General features: G+C 46.3%; 1 protein-coding gene across 1 annotated transcript in view; it reads right to left on the bottom strand.

The window, feature by feature from the left end:
• The window catches only part of NOP2 (NOP2 nucleolar protein), a 31719-nt gene extending 11736 nt beyond the window's left edge, over positions 1-19983 (bottom strand). Inside the window, exons 1-7 of the mRNA XM_053302794.1 lie at positions 19764-19983; positions 15109-15154; positions 10176-10249; positions 7950-8188; positions 7283-7326; positions 6985-7145; positions 733-932 (exon numbers count right to left, since the gene is read on the bottom strand). Of these exons, the coding sequence (XP_053158769.1) occupies positions 733-932; positions 6985-7145; positions 7283-7326; positions 7950-8188; positions 10176-10249; positions 15109-15154; positions 19764-19869 (870 nt within the window). The 5' untranslated portion in view covers positions 19870-19983. The remainder of the gene's footprint in view (positions 1-732; positions 933-6984; positions 7146-7282; positions 7327-7949; positions 8189-10175; positions 10250-15108; positions 15155-19763) is intronic.
• Positions 19984-20926: the final 943 nt, after the last annotated feature.

The raw sequence follows: 20926 nt of genomic DNA, 5'->3' as shown, positions 1-20926 counted from the left end.
TCTATCTAAGCCCCTTTTAAAGCCATCCAAGATGGTGGCCATCACCACATCCCATGGCAAGGAATTCTATAGATTAATTATGCACTGTATGAAAAAGTACTTCCTCTTGACGGTCCTAAATTTCCCAACCTTCAGTTTCATGGGGTGACCCCTGGTTCTAGTGTTGTGAGAGAGAAAAATCTCTGTCCACCCTCTCCACTCCATGCATAATTTTATACACTTCAATCATGACTCCCCTTAGTTGCCTCCTTTCCAAGGTAAAGAGCCTCAGATACATTGCCTGTTATACATTTGGAAGTGTAATCCACACTACAGTTAACACAACTATGGTTTTGGCATAATGTCTGAACTGAGCCAGTGCAACTCTTATTCCATCCACATGTCTCCATTCATCCCCCCTGTTTCCCCAACACCAAAGGAGATCTTAACCCCTGCACTCTTCATAATCCCTCTAGGGATTTGAGTATGTGTACAAGTGTGAGTGTGTGTGTGGGGGGGGGGGGAAGAGGAGGACCTTGTTCTTTCTCCCACAGAATGCAGCTTCATGTTCTGAATGCTTTTCAAGTTACATGTAACCCCCAACCCTTACCAACTTATAACAACAGATCTTATATCAAAGTTTGCTGGAGCTGTATTAAATGTATGCCTGCTTAGTTATAAAGAGAATGATGGGGAACCCTAAAACTCAATTAAATGGGCATCAGATTAATTGGGCTACTAGAACAAGAGTACCTCAGAGAGTGGGAAGAGCTCCATCATCTTTCCAATCAAGAAGTCACTGTAGGAGTAATAGGCAGAAAGGTCCCGATGCAGAAGGGTCAGGTATTCCTGCCGAGAGCGACCCTCCTCTCGCTTGCTACTGAAGTCCTGAAGCACCTCTACATTCTCCTTGATTCGCTGGTGAATGAGCTGAAGGTCAGGGGGCTGAACAGGTGATAAGGCAGTTAAGGAGCAACAGCAAATATATGAAGCTGCCTTGTGGCAAGCTGGACCATTCGTCCGCCTAGTCCAGTGTTACCTACCCTGACTGGCAGCAACCTTTCAAGGCCTCCTTCCTGGTTCAGGCCCAAGGCCCATCTAGTCCAGCACCCTACTTCTTACAGAGGCTCAGGGAGGCCTCCGGGAAGCCCCCAAGCAGGAGATGAAGGCATGCTCCCTCTCCTCTCCTGTTGTTGCTCCTCCACAACTGCTATACTCCCCTGCAACTCCTCTGGAGGTAGCTTATAGCCATCCAGACTGATGGCCATTGATACGGCTGGTCCTCCATGAATTTGTGTAAGCCCTTTTTAACAACATCCATGCTGATGGCCATCACCTATGTCAGAGAATTCCACAGATTAATTATACACTGTGTGGAAAAAGTATTTCCTTTTGTGCATGCTAAATTTCCTGGAAATTAGCGTCATGGGAACCTCCAGGTTCAGAGGCAGGATGCCTCTGAATACCAGTTGCAGAGGGGATGCCCTCAGCTCCTGCCTGTGGGCTTCCCAGAGGCATCTGGTGGGCTACTGTGTGAAACAGGCACTGGACTAGACAGGCCTTGGGCCCGTCTAGCAGGGCTGTTCTTATGTGATAACCCCTGATTCTAATGTTGTGAGTAAGGGAGAAAAATATGTTTCTCTCCACCTCATTCATGCCTTTCCTAACCCTGATCCCAGAGATTCTATTAACTGGAGATTACCAGAGACTACTGAGCTATGGTCCTCTCCCAAATAATCTTAACTGTTGTCAGCTCAAGTGTTCAGTGCATAAGGCACATGGCCAAGAATCAGGGGCTAAGTGCTAGCATTCACATGGAGCAAGGAACTGCCATGGGGTGTTACTCAAATGTGCAGTTTAGTCATGATGAACTGAACTCCAATTCTGCACAGGATAGGAAACGGTTCATCATGGTACTTCAGAACTGCATTGTATAAATGCCAAGTGTGCAAAACAACAACAACAAAAAAACCTGCATACATGAACTTGGTAATCTTAAAACAGCCCTGTTAAGCAATCCAGGATTACCACCACTGCAGACAGGAAGTCAGTTTGTGGCTAGCCCAAGGGCAGCTAGAGAATTCTTAGGTGTCAAATCAGTGACTTCAAAGCACCTTACAGTACCCCAGTGCTCCAATGCGTCACAAGCAGGTGAAATAGGACATAATGTGGAAAATGGAGCATTGGTTCACTCATCAGGAAGGCTTCTTCTTGCTGCTGCATCCAAGGATGTCTCAGTGTGGATTCTGCTTCTCCACATGGCTTGAAGGCAGGACTATGCAAATTAAGTGGAGCCAGGGGAGCCTGGTTCCACCCAGTTCTTTTAGGCCAAGAGGCAAAGAATACCTCAAAGATAAACACTGATCAGTAAACATAGAACAAGCAGAACCACAAACCATGACAAAGAACAAACCCTAAAGTGTCAGGAACAACTGGCAGACAGTCTGAAAAAACAACTCCCAAAGGTGCCCTAGATACAAGGAGGCGCGGGTGCTGAAGGGAGGGCCGAGACGTCCTTGGATGCAGCGGCAAGAAGCAGCAGCCTTCACGGTGAGTGAACCAATGCTCCATTCTCTACTGCTGCAATCCAAGGACCTCTCAGTAAGGGGACATACTACAACCCTCAGCCCCAACTACGGAGGGAGCACCCCACGTCTCTGGAGGAAGCACCAGCTGGAGAACCTGCCTCCCAAATGTTGCTTGGGCAGAGGTGAAGGAGTCCAATTCATATAGTCTGGTGAATGTAGAAGGAGCCCTCCAGGTAGTTGCTCTATAAATATCCTGGATAGGAGTGTTAGGGGAAAAACAGGTAGCTCTGGCCCTGGTAGAATTAGCAAACACTTGCATGGGAGCCCTAAGGTACTGGGATTCATAAGCCAGGGCGATGCAAGCCCTGAGCCCCCGAGCTATGGTGGCAAGGGAAACAGCCTGACCCATCATTCGAGGCAAAGAGGAAACAGAACGTGATTCTGTGGTACAAATATGTTTTGTACGTCTCATGTACATCTTTAGACATCTACGGACGGCCAAGCTATGCCAGGCCTACCCCGTTGGGTGTAGCGGCTTTTGGCAAAGCGAGGGCAAAACCACATCTTGTGACATGTGAAAAGGTGAGGCCACCTCTGAGCGAAAAAAGGAGGCCGGAATTAGCCCAACAGAAACTTCAGGGGGAAAATGCACCAGTTCGTATGCACCGACAGGGCACGGAGCTCTGACACCCTGCGGGCCAAAGTGACCGCTATGAGAAAGGCAAGCTGTAAAGATAGGAGGCGTAGTGCGGTTCAGAAGGGGATCTGGGATGAGTCCCACCAGGGAGGAAGCCTGGCATTTGAATATGTTTACAGAGGAACCCCAGTCCTTCCTGGAGGAACTGGAGGAGGTGCCTCATGGTAGCCAACCCCTTGAGGATTGCATGATTGGTAGACCATCTGAGGAAGGCTCCCCAGGTACATTGGTAAATCCTACTTGTTGTGGCTAACATTATGCCAAGCACCTTGGATGAACAGCCATGCCATTTTATTGATTACGTTTATATCCCGCTCTTCCTCTGAGGAGCTCAGAGCGGTATAAATGCTTATTTTTATCTTCACAACAAGCCTGTGACGTAGGTTAGGCTGAGAGATACGTAACTGGCCAGTCACCCAGTGAACTTCATGGCTGAATGGGGATTCAAATTCGGGTCTTCCCGGTCCTAGTCCAACACCACACTATGCTGGAGGCATAGAAGCCACCGTTCAGTCTTCAGGTGGCTAGCTTTGAACAGCCTGGAGCTGGATGAGCCCTGCTGAAGAAGGGCTCCATGACAGGTAGCATCAGGTATTCTGCTGTGGCCAGGTTGGTGAGTTCTGACAAACCAGGGTCTTTTTTGGCCAGAACAGAGCCACAAGGATGACTTGAACTGCCCCTGTGAGACCCTCGTGTTTTAAGGGAAGGAGGGAAGTTGGAGTGGGCAGGAAGCATGGAGGGGGATTTGTGTGCCACTCTAATGGAGTAGCCCACCTCAATGGAAATGAGTACCCAGCAGATGGAGGCGGTGCACTCCCAGGCGTGCAAGTGTGCAGAGAGACGATCACCCAAGAGCACACACCCCCGCATCAGTATTGGTGCTTAGACTGCTTTTGGGGTGTGTATATTGAAGGCTGCCCTGTTGCCGAAGCCCTGTCTGGAAGGCCTGGATCTGTTCCAGGAGGAGTGCTGTGATCTAAAACCTCGATCCCTACCACCAAAGAAGGATGAGGGAGCAACTCTGTGCACATATCGAAGAGGGCATAGCTTTATTTTTATCTTTTGACCCTATGTGGGTTTCTTTTAAGGCTTCATCCCCAAACAATTTCCCCCCACTCAAGGGTACTGCTGTAAAGCTGCTTTTGGAGGCAGTGTCAACCTGGCAATATTTCAACCATAAATTAAAGCAGCAATCTAGAAAGATCTGAAAGGCATCATCTCATACTGGGCGGGAGATGGCAATGGTAAACCTCTCCTGCATCCTACCCAAGACAACCACAGGGCTCTGTGGTCACCAGGAGTCAACACCAACTCGACGGCATGTTTCACTTTACTACTGAAGCCATTGCTGCTCCTGATGCAAGGTGAATAAAGTCAAGAGTAGAAGCCGAGATAAAGGCCTGTGCCTCATGTAGTTTTATGAGTGTTTGCCTCATGCGAGCGGTACCAGAGTCTGGTTCTTGCATTAAGCCATCTAGCCAGATGTCAAGTGCCCTGGCTACTAGAAAGGCAGCTGCAGAAGCTCTCATCGCTATAAGTACGGCCCATGGCATCTTCCAGGCGTTTATCAGTGGAGACTTTGGGGGCAGGTTCCCTGTCCCAGGGGAGGACTGATCTCAAATCGTCACCTCCACTGGAGGATCTGTTGAGGTGGCGGCGGGTGGGGGATAGAATTTGCTAGCTATTGCTGAGTTCTTTCTGTTGGAGGTGGGAAGTTTTCATGCCACCTTTGCTGCCTCCACGAAAAAAAAAAACAACTTTGGAATTGGAAGGGCTATATTATTTGTCCTTGGGCTAGGAAACACCAGCACACTTTTAATTGGTGGCTGGGATTCCAGAGACATGGGTGGACTGAGCCCCAAAGTATCTAAGTCCAAACAGTGGACAAGTCTATGCGAAGCCTCTGAACCTTCAGGTTCTTGCCCATCAGACCACCCCTCCTTCTCTTTCTGGGTGTTCAGGGTCTGGCACTGCAGCGGGGTCCTCTGGGTAATCTCCCATTGGGATGGGCTCCTCATCCATGGGGATAATAGGTCCCGGGGTAGATGGAGGCTTAGCCAGAGGCTTCTGAGGGGTCCTGCGCAGGGGCGGGGGGGGGCGGTTCTAGGGTCAGGAAAGTCAGGGCCTGAGAGTTCAGACGAATGTACGCTCCTCTCCCTTTTGCCTAGATCTAGACCTGCCCTTTTTAGATTTCTTAAAACGTGTTTTTGCGCTTTCCGCCTGTGTCTTCTTAGGGGCAGGGCTCTCTGAGGCAGAGGGTAAAGCACTTGAGGGAGAAGATGGTTCCCTTCTAGCCCTCTTTTTAATTGGTCATAAAGTTCAAGTGAGTGTGCCAGCATATCTAGCCAAGCCAAGAACACCAACTAGGAGTTTCAGACACGCGCTCATCACCCCCCCCACACACACACACACACCAAGGCTTGCTGGGATAGGGAGGGAAGCAGAAGCAGAAGGCGAGCTCACCAGCTGGCTGCCCTGTTCTTGCCGCTGTGCTCCTGTGACCACTGTCCTTGCTCCCAAGGAGGAGGTCTTTGCAGCTGGGCCGTGCCCAGATCCTGTACCCTCCAGTGCGTCCGTAGTCCGTCCATTGGGGGCCAGGCACTTTTCCTTTGCAGTGCCCGACATGCCGCTGGTGGAGGCAATGGCTACTGGCAAGGAAGCTGGCTCATTCCCAGCAACCACGTGCTCAACAAGGCTCTGGAAAGTGGCAGAGACAGCGCTGCTGCTTCTCCAGCTTGGGCTGCCCCAATGGCGGGGAGTGGAAGCGAGGTGGCTGCCTGGTCCACTCCTCCCAACTCAGAATCCCCCTTTTCGCAGACGTTTGGCCAAACTCATGGCCAGATGGCGGGAGGTTGGGGCTTTCGTGCTCTCTGGAGCTCTGTGGGCTCCCTAGGCAGTTGCAGGAATACGGCCTCCTGGGCGGCTTACTGGCTGCATCAATGGCCTTTGGAAGGCCTTGCTGGTGCTTTCCCTTCAGGACCCTAATGTGAACTTTGCGCTTAGCTTGGTCCATTCAGCAAAGGGAAAGAAGAAAAGAAAAAGCAGTGGAGAGAGGTGGGGAGAGAAGTGTGGTGTAGTGGTGAGGGTGCTGGACTAGGACCGGGGAGACCTGAATTCCAATCCCCGCTCAGCCATGACACTTGCTGGGTGACTCTGGGCCAGTCACTTCTCTCTCAGCCTAACCTACTTCACAGGGTTGTTGTGAGGAGAAACTTATGTAGTACACCGCTCTGGGCTCCTTGGAGGAAGAGCGGGATATAAATGTAAAAAATAAGAATAAATAAATAAATAAATAAATCTGAAAGTAAAACTAAAGCTAATCTCTCCCCTCTTCCTTCTTTTTTGATAGGACAGAGTTTTAGAACATCTTTGAACAAAGACACAAAGTAGACAGTCAAGAAGAATACATGGAAATAGGTGAGGGAGAAACAAGGAAGCAATCCGAAAGAAACTGAGAGAGAACTGCCTGGAGCCACACACAAGACTAAAAGAACTGGGTGGGGCTAGGCTCCCCTGACTCTTAAAGGCTTCAACTTAATTTGCATAGTCCCGCCCTCGAGCCACATGGAAAAGCATAACCCACATTGAGCCGTCCTTGGATTGCAGCAGCAGAGAATGTGCAAGGAAGTTCATTACCCTCAGCTCCAGGCAGCCCCACATCTCTCTCTCTGTCTCTGTCACACTCTCTCTCTCTCTCTCTCTCTCTCTCTCTCACACACACACACACACACACACTCTCTGTCTTAATGTAAAATGAGTAACCATTGAGAGGAAGGATATCTTCTTTCTCTATCTCCTGCCCACTGGGCAGCACAAAGCGCTCGTCTGCCTCTAGGTTGAGCTGCAGGTCTGTCTCCTTGTTTTGCTCCTGCTCTCCCTCTGGCTTTTGTTGTAGGGGATCTTCCTCCTCCTCTTCACTGCTGTCTTCACTGAAGCCTTCCCTGTATCCCAGGAGGAGAAACATTTAGAGTAACAGATTCTACCACTAGCCACCTCATAGGAAATTACAGAACTCCATCCTGAATAAGTGACAAACAGCTTGCCAGCCAACACATGCAAATTTTCCTGGATTACTCACCCCTCCAGCTTCTGCTTCTGGGCAGCTTGTTCAATAGGAAGGAGCTGAGGATAATTTAAAAAGGGGGGGGGAGAGAGAGGCATCTTAATCAGATACCACAAGTACCACTATACAATTTCAAGAGCTGGGGGCAGGTAATAGCATGAGTCTGGAGTGTCTGCACTACAGGTTTTTTTACATTTTCATTTTACAAATACATACGTATTTGGTTATGCTAGCTCATGTTTAAGTTTAAAAAAAGTTCATGTAACAGGAAATTCTTAGACAGAAACAGCTTCCAGAGTCTGTAATTACACCATTATTTGCATCCCACTTATTTACAAAGTACAGCCTTGCTGGACAGAGCAACTGATTTTAGGGGCTAAACCAGACCATCAGTGGCAAAGCTCAATCTGGAAACCTAGTTTGCCAGAACTGCAAAGCGGGGCTGGGGTGGGGGGGCAGGGAGATTCCACTTCCCAACACGTCTTCCCATGCATCAGTGGGCTTCGGCAGGGCTCCATTTCTCTTTAAAGGGTTGCCTCAGTGCTGAGAAAAGCACAGCCACTTGCAAAGGTAGGAACAGTCACTTGACAGTGGTGCTGGGGAGCAGCCGTGCAGGTCATTCAGCCTCAGGTATTCAGAACCAAACACCTGCTTAGCACCAACTGATATAAAGTGTACTTACTTCCTCTTCATCATCAGACAAGGCTCCATAGTCGTCCATCATCCCATCCTCACTTATATCATCCTCATCACTCTCATGGAATGCCACATCATTCTCTTCATCACTCTCTTCAGGTCTGGATCTCTTTTCCTTAGAGGCAGAAGGAGTAAGCCACGCAGCATTGTCATCACTGAAGCCCGGTTGGGAGCCATCTTGTGATGCTGCTCCCTCATTTGCACTTGAGAGTAATTTCTTTGCAGCTGGAAAGCGGAGGGGGGGGGAGAAGAGGAGTCATTTGGAAGACGTCGATTTATTTTTTAAAAAGTCTATTAGGGCTTTTAACCAGGATTTATATCTTTAGAGTGCTAAGTACTTCCATTTTCCAAGGGAAAAAAATACAATTATTTAAGGCACCTACACAACCTAGGCATAAAGGAGTTTTAGCAAAATGGCAAACAAGTATTGCTAAATATTAAATAGGAGGGTTAAAGTGTTTGGAACCACATATGTATACCTGAACTCTTGGGAGGAAGGTTCTCATATAAAAATGAAACTTGCAATCATTCTTGAAAACAAGATTTTGTTTATAAGACTTGTTATAATGGTTGATGGAATGGTGCACAAGTGTAAATTTTTAGTAGGCTGGACCCACTTGCCTACCAGCAAGTCAGAAATTTGGCTATGGAGATCAAGTACTGAAAGCTAATTCCATGGAACCTCAGCCATCATCAACTTGTGGAATTCTCTGCCACAAGATGTGGTGACAGCCAACAACCTGGATGGCTTTAAGAGGGGTTTGGATAACTTCATGGAGGAGAGGTCTATCAACGGCTACTAGTCAGAGGGCTATAGGCCACCTCCAGCCTCAGGGGCAGGATGCCTCTGAGTGCCAGTTGCAGGAGAGTAACAGCAGGAGAGAGGGCATGCCCTCAACTCCTGCCTGTAGGCTTCCAGCGGCATCTGGTGGGCCACTGTGCGAAACAGGATGCTGGACTAGATGGGCCTTGGGCCTGATCCAGCAGGGCTGTTCTCATGTTCTTATCCCCTCTGCCTTCACTGAGAAGATCAGGTCCATCTTCTGCCCACTGAAGCCACGCTCTACGCAACTTGGGTCCTCCCTTGTTGGGAATCCATTTAGAAAGGGTTGCAACTTTTAAATCAATGAACTAACCAAGACACATTTTCATTGTTAATTGGCAAGGACAAATTTTAATCTGTGGGCTGGAGTTAATGGCATATCTGTTCACTTTTGAAGCTTTTGGCCTAACAATCTATATATTTCCTGCCTCAGGGATGCCCAGCTGGGATCAAGAAGGAGCCCCCTTTTCTGTTGAATGAGGCATCAGAAACAGGCACAGATCAAGAATATTGCACAGGGAAGAGCTTTGGTGGTGCTCCACAGAAGGCTAGTGAATGACACAAAATACAAAATTTGTACATCGACAAATTACACTGCCTAGATATGTACATATCAGGCGGTATAAAAATATAATACAATAAATAAAATTAACTGTTTTCTCCCAGCATCTGGTGCAGCAGGCTCTTATTTGTGAAAGCTCATGCCACCATAAATATGGTAATCTTGAGTAAGGTCTTTTTGTCAGTACTGGTAACACATATGACCCCACTTTTGTACTAGGTTTTCCTGTAGAGCAGAATGCCCCCAAATGCACAACTGATAATGCCCAAGCAAGAAATATCAGGGATTAAAAACACTGCCCAGGTCCTCTCAGAAAGTGGCAAAAGTCAAGCATGGCTGGTGAGAAGAGAGGAGAGCCCCCTTCCTGTGAATTTGGGTTGGGTCAGGCGCATCTCAAGATATTCCTGCATGCACACTGGACAATTTAGCTACCAAAATGACTTGGAACCAGAGCAGCACAGAGTTATACTCAAGCAATGGGGCTTTCTTGCCACCTCCTCCTCCCCTTGGAACCCAAAAAGCCACTCCTGAGGGTCAGAGGACCCATTGGACAGAATGGGATGAGGCAAAGAGTGCTGCAGCTGCGGTGGGGGAATGAAGCCACCCCTTCTGCTCATGCAAGAAAATCTAGATTCCAGCCACTGCCTGTCATGGAATGCCCTTGTGGTCTCTGCAAGTAACAGGAAGAAAACACTCTACAGTCCTCTGTTAGCTGTTCTTTACATCCACCAACCCCAGGCACTGAACAGCAGCAGAGGAGTCCTACCTAACCCCTTGGAAGCAATTAATAGGAACACCCACCCTAGCCCTTCCAGCCATACCCTCACCTGTCAATTCCTGGAGTTCAAGGACATTCTTGCCCGTTTGGGACTTCACACATTTGATTCGCCTCTTTGCAGCTCTAAAATCAGACAGAAGAATGAGCAAACAAAAACAAAGAACAAACACAATTTGGAGCAGGATGTTATCAATATGCTGACAACACTCAAGTCTATTTCTCCATGTCAACATCATCAGGAGAAGGCATAACCTCCCTAAATGCCTGCCTGGATGAGGAACAACAAACAGACTGAATCTTGCATGGGGTCGGAACTCAGGAGACGATTTTGATCTGAACATTCTGGATGGGGTCACAGTTCCCCAGAAGGGACAGGTACAAAGTCTGGGAGTGCTTCTCAATCGAAACCTCTCCCTGAGGTCTCAGGTTGAGAGTGTGGCCAGAGGTGTTTTCTATCAGCTTTGGCCGATACGGCAGCTGCGTCCATTTCTTGAGATGGACAGTGATATGTATGAACCTCAGAACAGGGATATATATCCAGGTAACATCCAGACTTGACTACTGCAATGCGCTCTAAGTGGGGCTGCCTTTGTACATAGTCTGGAAACTGCAGTTGGTACAGAATGCCACAGCCAGGTTAGTCTCCAGGACATCTCAAAGAGACTATATTACTCCTATATTAAAAGAACTACACTGGCTACCAATCAGTTTCCGGGCAAAATTCAAAGTGCTAGTTATAACCCATAAAGCCCCATACAGCTTACGCCCTGGGTATTTAAGAGAACCAAGAGCCCCATCGCCCATTGAGATCATCCAGAGAGGTCAGTCTGCAGTTGCCAGCAGTTTGTCTGGTGGTTATTCAGGAACAGGCCTTCTATGTTGCCGCCCCAAGACTCTGGAACACGCCCTCTGCTGAACTAAGAGCCTCCCCGTCTCTGATAACTTTTTAAAAAGTCTTTGAAGACTTTTTTTTTACCCAAGCTTTTAAACTAGACTTTTAAATTTTGTTTTAAGGTTTTTATTTCTTTTAATACTTGTTTTATGTTGTTGTAAATTACCTAGAGACAGAATTTTGGGATGGTGTAGAAATAAGATAAATTTTTAAAACCCACAATTTGGATAAAATGCAAGAAGATATGCTGGGGTACATCAATCTTTTGCTTAAACTATGCCAGACAGCGGTGAGGGGTATGGGTGAGAGAGTCTGGCAATAATCCCCCTATGCTGACAAATCTTGATATATGCCACCACCAGTAATCCTACATCAGTGTAAATTCATGGATGCACAGATAATGTACTGTTATACTAATGTCTCTGGCACAACTCCACTGGTAAGGAGACCAAACGGCAATGTCGGGGACATATTAGGGGCGAAGCAGGCCTAGTTTAAGTCCTCATCCAGACCCTGTTTCTAGCCCTGATGCCACCATACTACTATACCAACAAAGGGGATGCAAATTAAAATTCTCCCACTGAATTCAACAGAAAGCCAAAACACACTACACCCACCTCCCCCCAGCCCAGCCAACAAAGGATATAATATTCACATTGCTCTGCAGCCCATCACAGCACACCCACACCAGTAAAACACCCCCTTCCAGGGCACTGATTTATGGAAGCACACTGCTCATATGGTTTATGTTCATTGATGTTTTTATGTAAACCACTTTGGGAGGTTTGCCTGAAAAGCAGCATATAAATGCCACAAACAAATAAATAATATAAAACAGAACATGCAGTATGGGGCTCTCTCTCTCGGGCCTCATGGCATACATGGCAAGGGGGAACTTTTGACGATGGGGACTATGGGCTCTGGGTGGGGCTTTGAGTGGGTGAGGGGCACCTCTGCTACCTGGGGTCAGACCTCTGACTCCTCCAGCCACTTGAGATCCAGCAGGGGAAAGGGGGCAGGCTCCTCAGAGCTCACAGCTGGCCAGGCCATTGCTGCCATGATGAATGAGGTACAGTGTCTGGGGGTGGAGTGGAGAGACCGTGGTATACTAGGGTAATAATCCAGTAAACCAGGTAGACAAGGAAATGGAGCGTGTATCCAGATGCCAAAGGTAACACAGGTTACCGGTAGAGAGGCCAGGCAACTGGCCCATGTGGTGTTCCTTCCCACTGGTTCTGGCACCGTATCCTCTTAGGGGTGCCTTTTTCTGCGTTGTGGCATGCATGCTCTGCCAGAGGGCTAGGGACAGTCTTCTCTCTAATTTTTCTCATCTGTGTGCGGAATGAGTTTTGTTCTGGGTGGCAGTATCAAGGCAGTGTGTGTGCACATGTATTCAGAGTGTTGCCTTCCTGATTCAACCCGAGTGGGATCTCAAATTAACTAAGCAGACATCAGAAAATGTGTGGGCACACGCATATGTGCATGCCTTAGAGGGAACAGTGGCTAGGGCTCCTCATATAACCCTTTCATCCTGGGGCATAAGGTTAGGTCTGGGAGCTGTTGGGTGACAAGTACTGTAACACAATTAAAATAGAACATGTGATACCCAGATACAAAAAGGCCACAATAAATACAACGTAAGAATCCAGGATAAGATGTATATGCAACTAAACCATAAATGTTTTAATACTATTTCATCTCACAAAAGAAACAAATATATTAAAAATATGTCACAACCTATTCATAAAAACTATTCTGGACTTGGGAAGTGATGTTCTCACAGAAATATATCCAAAGTCCTCCCAGAAAAATCTACAAGAGGCCTACTTGTAGATTTTGCTTTATAATTGGCCTGTTTTCTTATCCATTTGGCATATCCCCTTTCCTGTAATTGTGCCTTCAAAACTCTTGCTTTTTTGTAAAAAGCCGTAGACAAGTCTTATATATTAATGTTAATCAATGTGTAAGTCACTGCAGAATTCAAATATGTTTTTAACTAATGTATATGTCACTTTAAAGCAGGGTGGATTTGATTTAAATCAAACTGATTTAAATCACGATTTAAATCACTAGCAGGGTGGATAAAAATCAAAAAATCGGATTTAAATCAAAAATCGGATTTAAATCAAAAATCGGATTTAAATCAAAAATCGGATTTAAATCAAAAATCGGATTTAAATCAAAAATCGGATTTAAATCAAAAATCGGATTTAAATCAAAAATCGGATTTTTTTTATTTTTATCCACCCTGCTAGTGATTTAAATCATGATTTAAATCAAATCCACCCTGCTTTAAAGATTTATTTAAGTCTAGTTTTACTGCTTTAATTTACTACAGTTGATACTATAGCATTTAAGCTTGTTGTGTCCGATGCCACTGGACCCAAGGAGAAGTAGGATTTACATGTATTGTTTCTCCATTGATGGATATAAGTTGATATAAAAGTTACCAGTAAGTTTTTGCTATGATCTCTTATTAACTATGTGTCTGCCTACAATCTTTGGACACATCTACATTTTAATGTTTGGATTATATGGATACATATTATTTGGAGTATATGCTCTGGCAGATTTTTCTGGGAGGACTTTGGATATATTTCTGGGAGAACACCACTTCCCAAGACAAGCCACTGAAGATGACAGATTTCAGGTCAAAACACGTCTGACTGTTGGCTCTTATGACTGACACTATTCATTTTATTGTAGAGATTCTGATTTATGCCCCTTTATGGAAGGACTTGCAATGTTATATAACTGTTTATAACTCGGGCTATATGGTGTTGAGCATGAAAGCTATTTAAGATTTGTTGTATGGCATGTATATATTAACCATTAGGTGTGGCAAGAGCAGTTCTTATGAATAGGTTGTGACATTTTAAAATATATTTGTTTCTACAGTGAGAGGAGAGAGTATTAGAACAGGTTTTGATAAACCCACTGTCCCCATACTTGCACACAATCTGTGGTAAATGTCACTTGGTTTAACTCCTTCTGATAGTCAAAATCAAATGGCACTTTGCTGCTCAGCTGCAGGGCAATCTGAGGGAAGGGCCACCATTTTGAAAACTGTCAACATTATATGGAAGCTATGAGTATTACATGTTCAGACATGCAGTAATGAAGATATGTAGCAACGAGTACATAATGGGTACATCTGTCTGTGAACACAAATGTAAATTCACCGTATTTACTGACTCCTTATATCTTATGTTGTGCTATTTTATATTATGTTATGCAAGATTAAGTAATCTGTCTTTCATGGAATCAGACAACCGGCCCACGTAGCCAAACATCCTTTATACTGACTGGCAGGTCTTGAATGAAATTTTGCCCAGCTCTGCCATTTGTGAAAGTGTTGGGGATTGAACTTGGGACCTTCTGCATGCCAAGTGTGTGCTTTACCCACTGGGCTACGGGCCCTCTCTGGACTTCTCTCAGGTCCATCTCCCAGTTACTCATCTGCCAGCAGAGTATCAGGATTCAAAGCCAGACCCAAACCACCCAGCCCCAACTTCACCAGGACTTCGCCCCAAAAGATGGCCCAACAATGATTGGCAGGTTTTGTTCAGGAACTGTGAATTCCCACATTTTCAGAGAAGCACCTATATTTATAACATTTGTTTCTGACATTTATATCCCACCCTTCCTCCAAGGAGCCCAGAACTGTATACATGGTTACATTCAGTGTTCCTTCTAACAGGGATCCCCAGGTGTTGACTACAACCCCCAGAATCCCCAGCTGCAATGGCTTTTGCTTGGGGATTATGGGAGTTGTAGTCAACAACACCTGGAGATCCCTGTTAGAGGGAACACTGGTTACATTTATTCTCACAACCACCCTGTGAGGCTGAAAGATAAGTGACTGGCCCAGAGTCACCCAATCAGTTTCATGGCTGAATGGGGATTTGTACTCTGGTCTCCCTTGTCCAACACTCTAACCACTAAACTACACTGGCTCTTTAACATGCATTTAAAGTATCAATTAAGTGAAAAGCCAGAGAACAAACAAACCCAATCTTTAACTGCTCGGTGGCTATAGCAGAAGAAAAGAGAACACAAAACAGTGATCAGCACTGCTATTACAACTCACCTTCGCCGAGCATGACTGGAGAGTTTCCTTGTGCCCTCCTCAGGAGCTGTGCAGGGAGGAAGAAGGGGACAAGAAACCCACAGAAGGCTGAGCAATATAGCAAACAGTACTGGCATTTGAGAACACAGATGAATGAAACTTCTAATGCACACTTATTTGGAGTGACAGAGCTGCCAAGCCTCACTGATATATGTGAAAGACGCATCCTACTGCTGGAGAGCTCTACTTGTTCTGAAGTACCCCATTACCAGGCAGAGAACGCTGGAAGGACAGAAGTCATACACCTAGGGAAGTAGCCCCTGGCCAGCTTCTCTGTCTGTCCTTTATCTCCCCCTAGTGGCTGGTTTCCGCTAGGAGTTGGGATAGTAACAAACAAGGAGGCTCTCCACACAGTGTGGTGAGCCAGATGGTGTTAGGTGGGGAGAGCAGGCCAAGCTTGCTCTCCCCACAGAAGAGCACCCGCAGAGCCCTGGGTGGCTGGATTGGCCACCCACACAATTACCGGCTCCGTCACAGAACCGGTAGGGCCTGCGGGGATCGGGGCAAACGCAGAGCTGCATCAACTCACGATCACCAAAATGGGGTTAGCGGAGTGCTCGCTCCGCTAGCCTCATTTAAGGGCGGGGGGGAACTTAAGCAGGCTAACCGCATGGGAGCCTCAAGGGAAGTTAACTGTTGGGAAGCAAGGCAGTGGGGATGTTTAGCTGAGAAGGAGCCTTGGGCTCTCACAAACATCCTTCTTCCCTTCCACGTGGCAATCAGTAATAATTTCGGCTCCATTTTTGCCACAACCACTGCTTGCCATTCTGTCCAGACAGGCAATCCATGGTACATGCATACCTATAGGAGCACAAACTACGATTGAGTCCTCGTTTTCAGACCAGCAAAAACCGTGGTTTACCTGTTCAGACAAAATAGCAAACTATGGTTTGCCTGATGGTTAGTTTTATTTATTAATTTGTATCCCACTCTTCCTCCAAGGAGCCCAGAGTGGTATACATGGTTATATTTATCCTCACAACCACACTGTGAGATAGGTGAGGCCGAGAGAGAATTGACTAGCCCAGAGTCACCCAGTGAGTTTCATGGCTGAGTGGGGATTTGAACTCAGGTCTCCCAGGCCCTAGTCCAACACTCTAACCACTATACTACACTGGCCCATCTATTAATAAATTATTAATGTATTAATTGAGAAGCACTTTTTCTTCCCATCTATCCCTTTCTGTTCCCAAATAGCAGAAAAGCTCTAGAACACTATGATTTGCCACAAACAAGAATGGAAAGGTACTAATTGCCATGCACAGGGGTGGTGGGGAGAGCAAGCAAGCAAACCCAAGGCTTATCCTTGTAATGTTAAACAGTGTTTTGGTGTTACAGCCTCAGCAGTGCAGAATAAAAGAAAGGATGAAGAAAGGCAGTCTATCCTCTCCAGCATTCTCTGCCTGTTGGTGGGGGAGCCTTCAGAATTCAACAGGCAGAAACCCTACATCAAAGGATATTCTCACTTGCTGAGCATTAACATCTAGGGAGGCTCTCAGATTTCTTGTTCTAGAACAGGCCTTGACCAGTTGTTGTTTTTAATTTGGGGGCCGGGACAAAAATTTAGGAGCCAGACTATAGTCCTTCATTACCGGATTGGTGACAGACGCTGTGGAGTGGGAAAGTAGATGGGCTTCTCTTTATCAACTTTAAAAGTAAGGTATTTAGAACAGAAGCAAGGCTGCCTAGGACAAATAAAGACATCATTAAATAACTCTACTTTATATAGCCTAGTCTTGGCACTACGGCTCTCCGGGACCTGGGATTTGTCGAACCTTGTTCTAGAGCATCTTGGCCAGTGTATACGGTCAGCAGAATCCAGTGGTCATGAGGGAACGCACCCCATCAGGGATGCTCCCTCATGAAAGAGAGAAACTGTCCACACAGAAAACTACATGTCGTGGAGAAACTAGTCCTAGCTTGTACCCTCAGTGTGCTAATGTTCAATATGTAGAGAGTTTAATCCACAGGAGAGTATTCCAACACAGAGCTCACTGGCCTTTCTCCACTGCTGCCTGTCATGATCCAGCATAGGTGAGAGAACAACTGAAAAAAAAAACAGCTACAGGAATTGATATTTGTAGAGTAGATATTGAAGGTTTGGACTGGGAGCCACAAGAGCTTGCTTTACAGTTGCAAAACTATGGAACAATCCTCCTTGGAATAGTAGGAGTAAAGAACCTTACTGGGCTCAGCAGCACAGAACTGGATAAGCTGTCAGACAATTGCCTGAGATTTCTCTTCCTGTGCTGTATGTCTCACTGGCACTTTATGTCTCACTTTTTGCTCTATTTCTAAGTATCAGGGCCTACCAGGAGAGGAGAGCTGGTCTTGTGGTAGCAAGCATGAATTGTCCCCTTAGCTAAGCAGGGTCTGCCCTGGTTGCCTATGCATGGGAGACTAGATGTGCGAGCACTGTAAGAGATTCCCCTCAGGGGATGGAGCCACTCTGGGAAGAGCAGAACGTTCCAAGTTCCCTCCCTGGCTTCTCCAAGATAGGGCTGAGAGAGATTCCTGCCTGCAACCTTGGAGAAACCGCTACCAGTCTGTGAAGACATTACTGAGCTAGATAGACCAATGGTCTGGCTCAGTATATGGCAGCTTCCTATGTTCCTACCACAGACATCCTAGAGAAAGGATGTTACAGAGCCTTGCTCAGAATATACGCCTACTTTCAGAGTTTTTGCTCATCTGCAGTGTGGTGCATAGAGAGCTAGACTTGAACTAGGGAGACTAGAATTTAAGCCCTTGCTTAGCTAAGAAGCTCACTGGGTGGCCTTGGCCAACGCAGCATCTCTCAGCTAAGCCACCTCACAAAATGGTTGGAAAAATAGAGTGTGATACTGCCACGAGCTCTTTACAGAAAGGATGGGCAACTAAATCAATAAATGGTGGAACTGATCACCATATTTGAACAATAGAGGAAAATGTTTTTTAATATTCTTGCTTCCTTAGGGTACACGAACTGGATCACTTATGAAAGTAATCTGAATTGCACTGCAGATTCTGTAGGGTGGCAAATAGGTAAATGGCTTTGCTCTGCAATACTTGAGCGAGTTGACCATGGAAAACAGAGTGTCACAGAGAGAAGAGAAGAAGGTACTTCATGAGTGACCAGATGGAGGAAGGAGAAGGATCCTTGCAAGGACATGGATTTTCCAGAAATGTTTAGGCCAGAAAATCACTGACACCTTTAACTGATTTTGGATCATGTTTGGATTGTGTGAACTTTTAATTACAATTCACTACCCTGTTTACAAATAAACTGAGATAAGAATAAGCATGTGAGAGCGAGAGATTATTTCCAGGAACAGTCACCTGAAAATTGTTAGCTATAACTTGAAAACTGCTTCATTTGACCAATTTTGTGTCCATTTATTGCTACTAATTAAGGTTATAAAATGCATTTTTAGGAGTGGAAAAAATATATAGGAAAGGTTTTCTACCACACATCCTTTAATGGTTGTTCAGAAGAGGTACTTTCAGCAAGTGAAGCATATGACAAGCGGCACTGACCAGAATCCCCTCTTCTTCACAACTACGAAATATTCAGATAAGCTGCTGTCGTCCTTTGCATCTGGCCACCCTAGTGCTCTGCCAGAAAAACCTATGCCATGTGTGAATGCAATGGGGGAACAACCAAGAGGAAAGTCCCCTGAAGCCCATGGGACCCTGCAAAACATCATCGAAAACACATTCTGAATATTTTAAAAGGCTTTACTTGCACTGCCTGAGTAGACACTCTTTATAGCAACTCTGTAAGACAGGCCAATATTGCCCCCAGTGTGCAGATAGCAATAAGTACAGTGGGGTGTTAAAGGCCATCTCTGAATTCATGGCAGAAATGAGAGCTAAACCAGGCACTTCCCTACCAACATTTGTGCAGTACAATCCTAAGCACATTTAATCAGATCCAGCAAATTCAATATAAATTGCTTGCAAATAAGTTTACACAGATTACATTCATAGGAACCTGCCTTATACTGAGTCAGACCATTGGTCTATCTAGCTCAGTATTGTCTACACAGACTGGCAGCAGCTTCTCCAAGGTTGCAGGCAGGAATCTTTCTCAGCCCTATCTTGGAGATGCTGCCAGGGAGGGGACTTGGAACCTTCTGCTCTTCCCAGAGTGGCTCCATCCCCTGAGAGGAATAATTTACAGTGCTTATACATCAAGTCTCCCATTCATTGGCAACCAGGGCAGACCCTGCTTAGCAAAGGGAGGCAATTCATGCTTGCTACCACAAGACCAGCTCTCCTCTCCTCCATCACTACACCCCGAATGAGCAGAAAATTGACCGCATCCACTGGTGAACCATTAGCCAACTCTCAATAAGTCAACTGCCGCTGGCTGGTTACTGGGATTCTTGCAAAAACTAATGTGATCCAGCAGAAAACACCTTATGTGTACTTCGTTCAGTAAGAATTCTTAGAACTATTCGGTAATCAGGAATATGAACTGGAATGTAAGTTTTAAAGTGCACCAGTAGCCTACGGGAACGGTAGCAAATAAAGGCAACCCATGAAAGAGTGAGTTCAGCCCACACTGTACTCTACCCAGCTCTCACCCTTCGCTCCCTTCCTCCACGAGGGCCTAGTGGGGCGACACGACTTACCAGGCGGCAGGAAGCGAACCAGCTCCTCCTCAGCTCCGCGCTGCTTGCGGGCCTTGCGCCCTGGACCCCGCTTCACTTTGCGGGTCGGATCCAACTTACGCCCCATAGCTCCAACTACCCTTTTCCTACGCAACGGGGCAGGTTCCTCCACGTGGGTGATCCCCTTGGCCGAGCAGACTTCCTTCCGCTCTCCAGGCGATCTCTGATTGGGCGGATATCTCCCCCGGCGCCCTTTGCAGCCTTATAATTGGCTGGGTTGTTTTCGCCTTATTTGATTTGAGAGACTTGGCTCTTCCCTCCCCTCAGTCTCTTTCGGATTGGCTGTTGACTTCCACTCGCTACAACGACCGTCCGACCCGACAGAGAAAAGAAGGTCCTCGCCCCATCTAACTACTTTGGCTGTTTACCGCAAGAGGGGATTTTCTCAGAAAAACATCCAGGAAGTAGCAGACCTGGGTTTTTCCTAGTTCCCAAGAGCGCTGTGCTTCCAGTGCCTGCATCCAAATATATCCGCAATAGAGTGCCACGATGCCTGTATACCAAGAGGGAGAAAAGGTACCACTAGGTTCAGGACAACGCCAGCCTGGCTAACAGGTAGAGTCAGGGAGGCTATAAAAGGGAAGAAGACTTCCTTCAGAAAATGGAAGCCTTGTCGAAATGAAGAGAACAGGAATGAACATAAACTTTGGCAAAAGAAATGCAAGGAGGGATGCAAAAAGAGAGTTTGAGACACATGTAGCTAGAAGTGTCAAGGGGAATAACAAAAACTTCTTTAAATATATCAAAAGCAGAAAACTTGCCAGGGAGGCAGTTGGACCCTTAGATGATGTGGGCATGAATGGTAATGAAATAATCATTAAGAAGGATAAGCAGATTGCATAGAAGCCGAATGAAGTCTTTGCATCTGTCTCCACCACGTAGGATACTGATCAGATCCGGGCGCTACAGAACTGAGCTTCTCCAGCTTGGAGGCTGAAGAACAGGGCCAATCTGAGGTGATGAGAAAGAATGTTCTAAATCTAAACTATCTTGAAAAACTAAAAATTAACAAATTGCCAGGATCCAATGGCATCCACCCAAGAGTTCTGAAGGAACTCAAATGTGAAATTGTTGATCTAGCAAAAATATGTAACTTGTCCCTACAAGCAGGCTCTGTACCAGAG

This window comes from Hemicordylus capensis, chromosome 2 (genome assembly GCF_027244095.1).
Source record: "Hemicordylus capensis ecotype Gifberg chromosome 2, rHemCap1.1.pri, whole genome shotgun sequence".
In the NCBI taxonomy this organism is placed as follows: domain Eukaryota; kingdom Metazoa; phylum Chordata; class Lepidosauria; order Squamata; family Cordylidae; genus Hemicordylus; species Hemicordylus capensis.
This window is presented reverse-complemented; position numbering and strand designations above follow the sequence as displayed.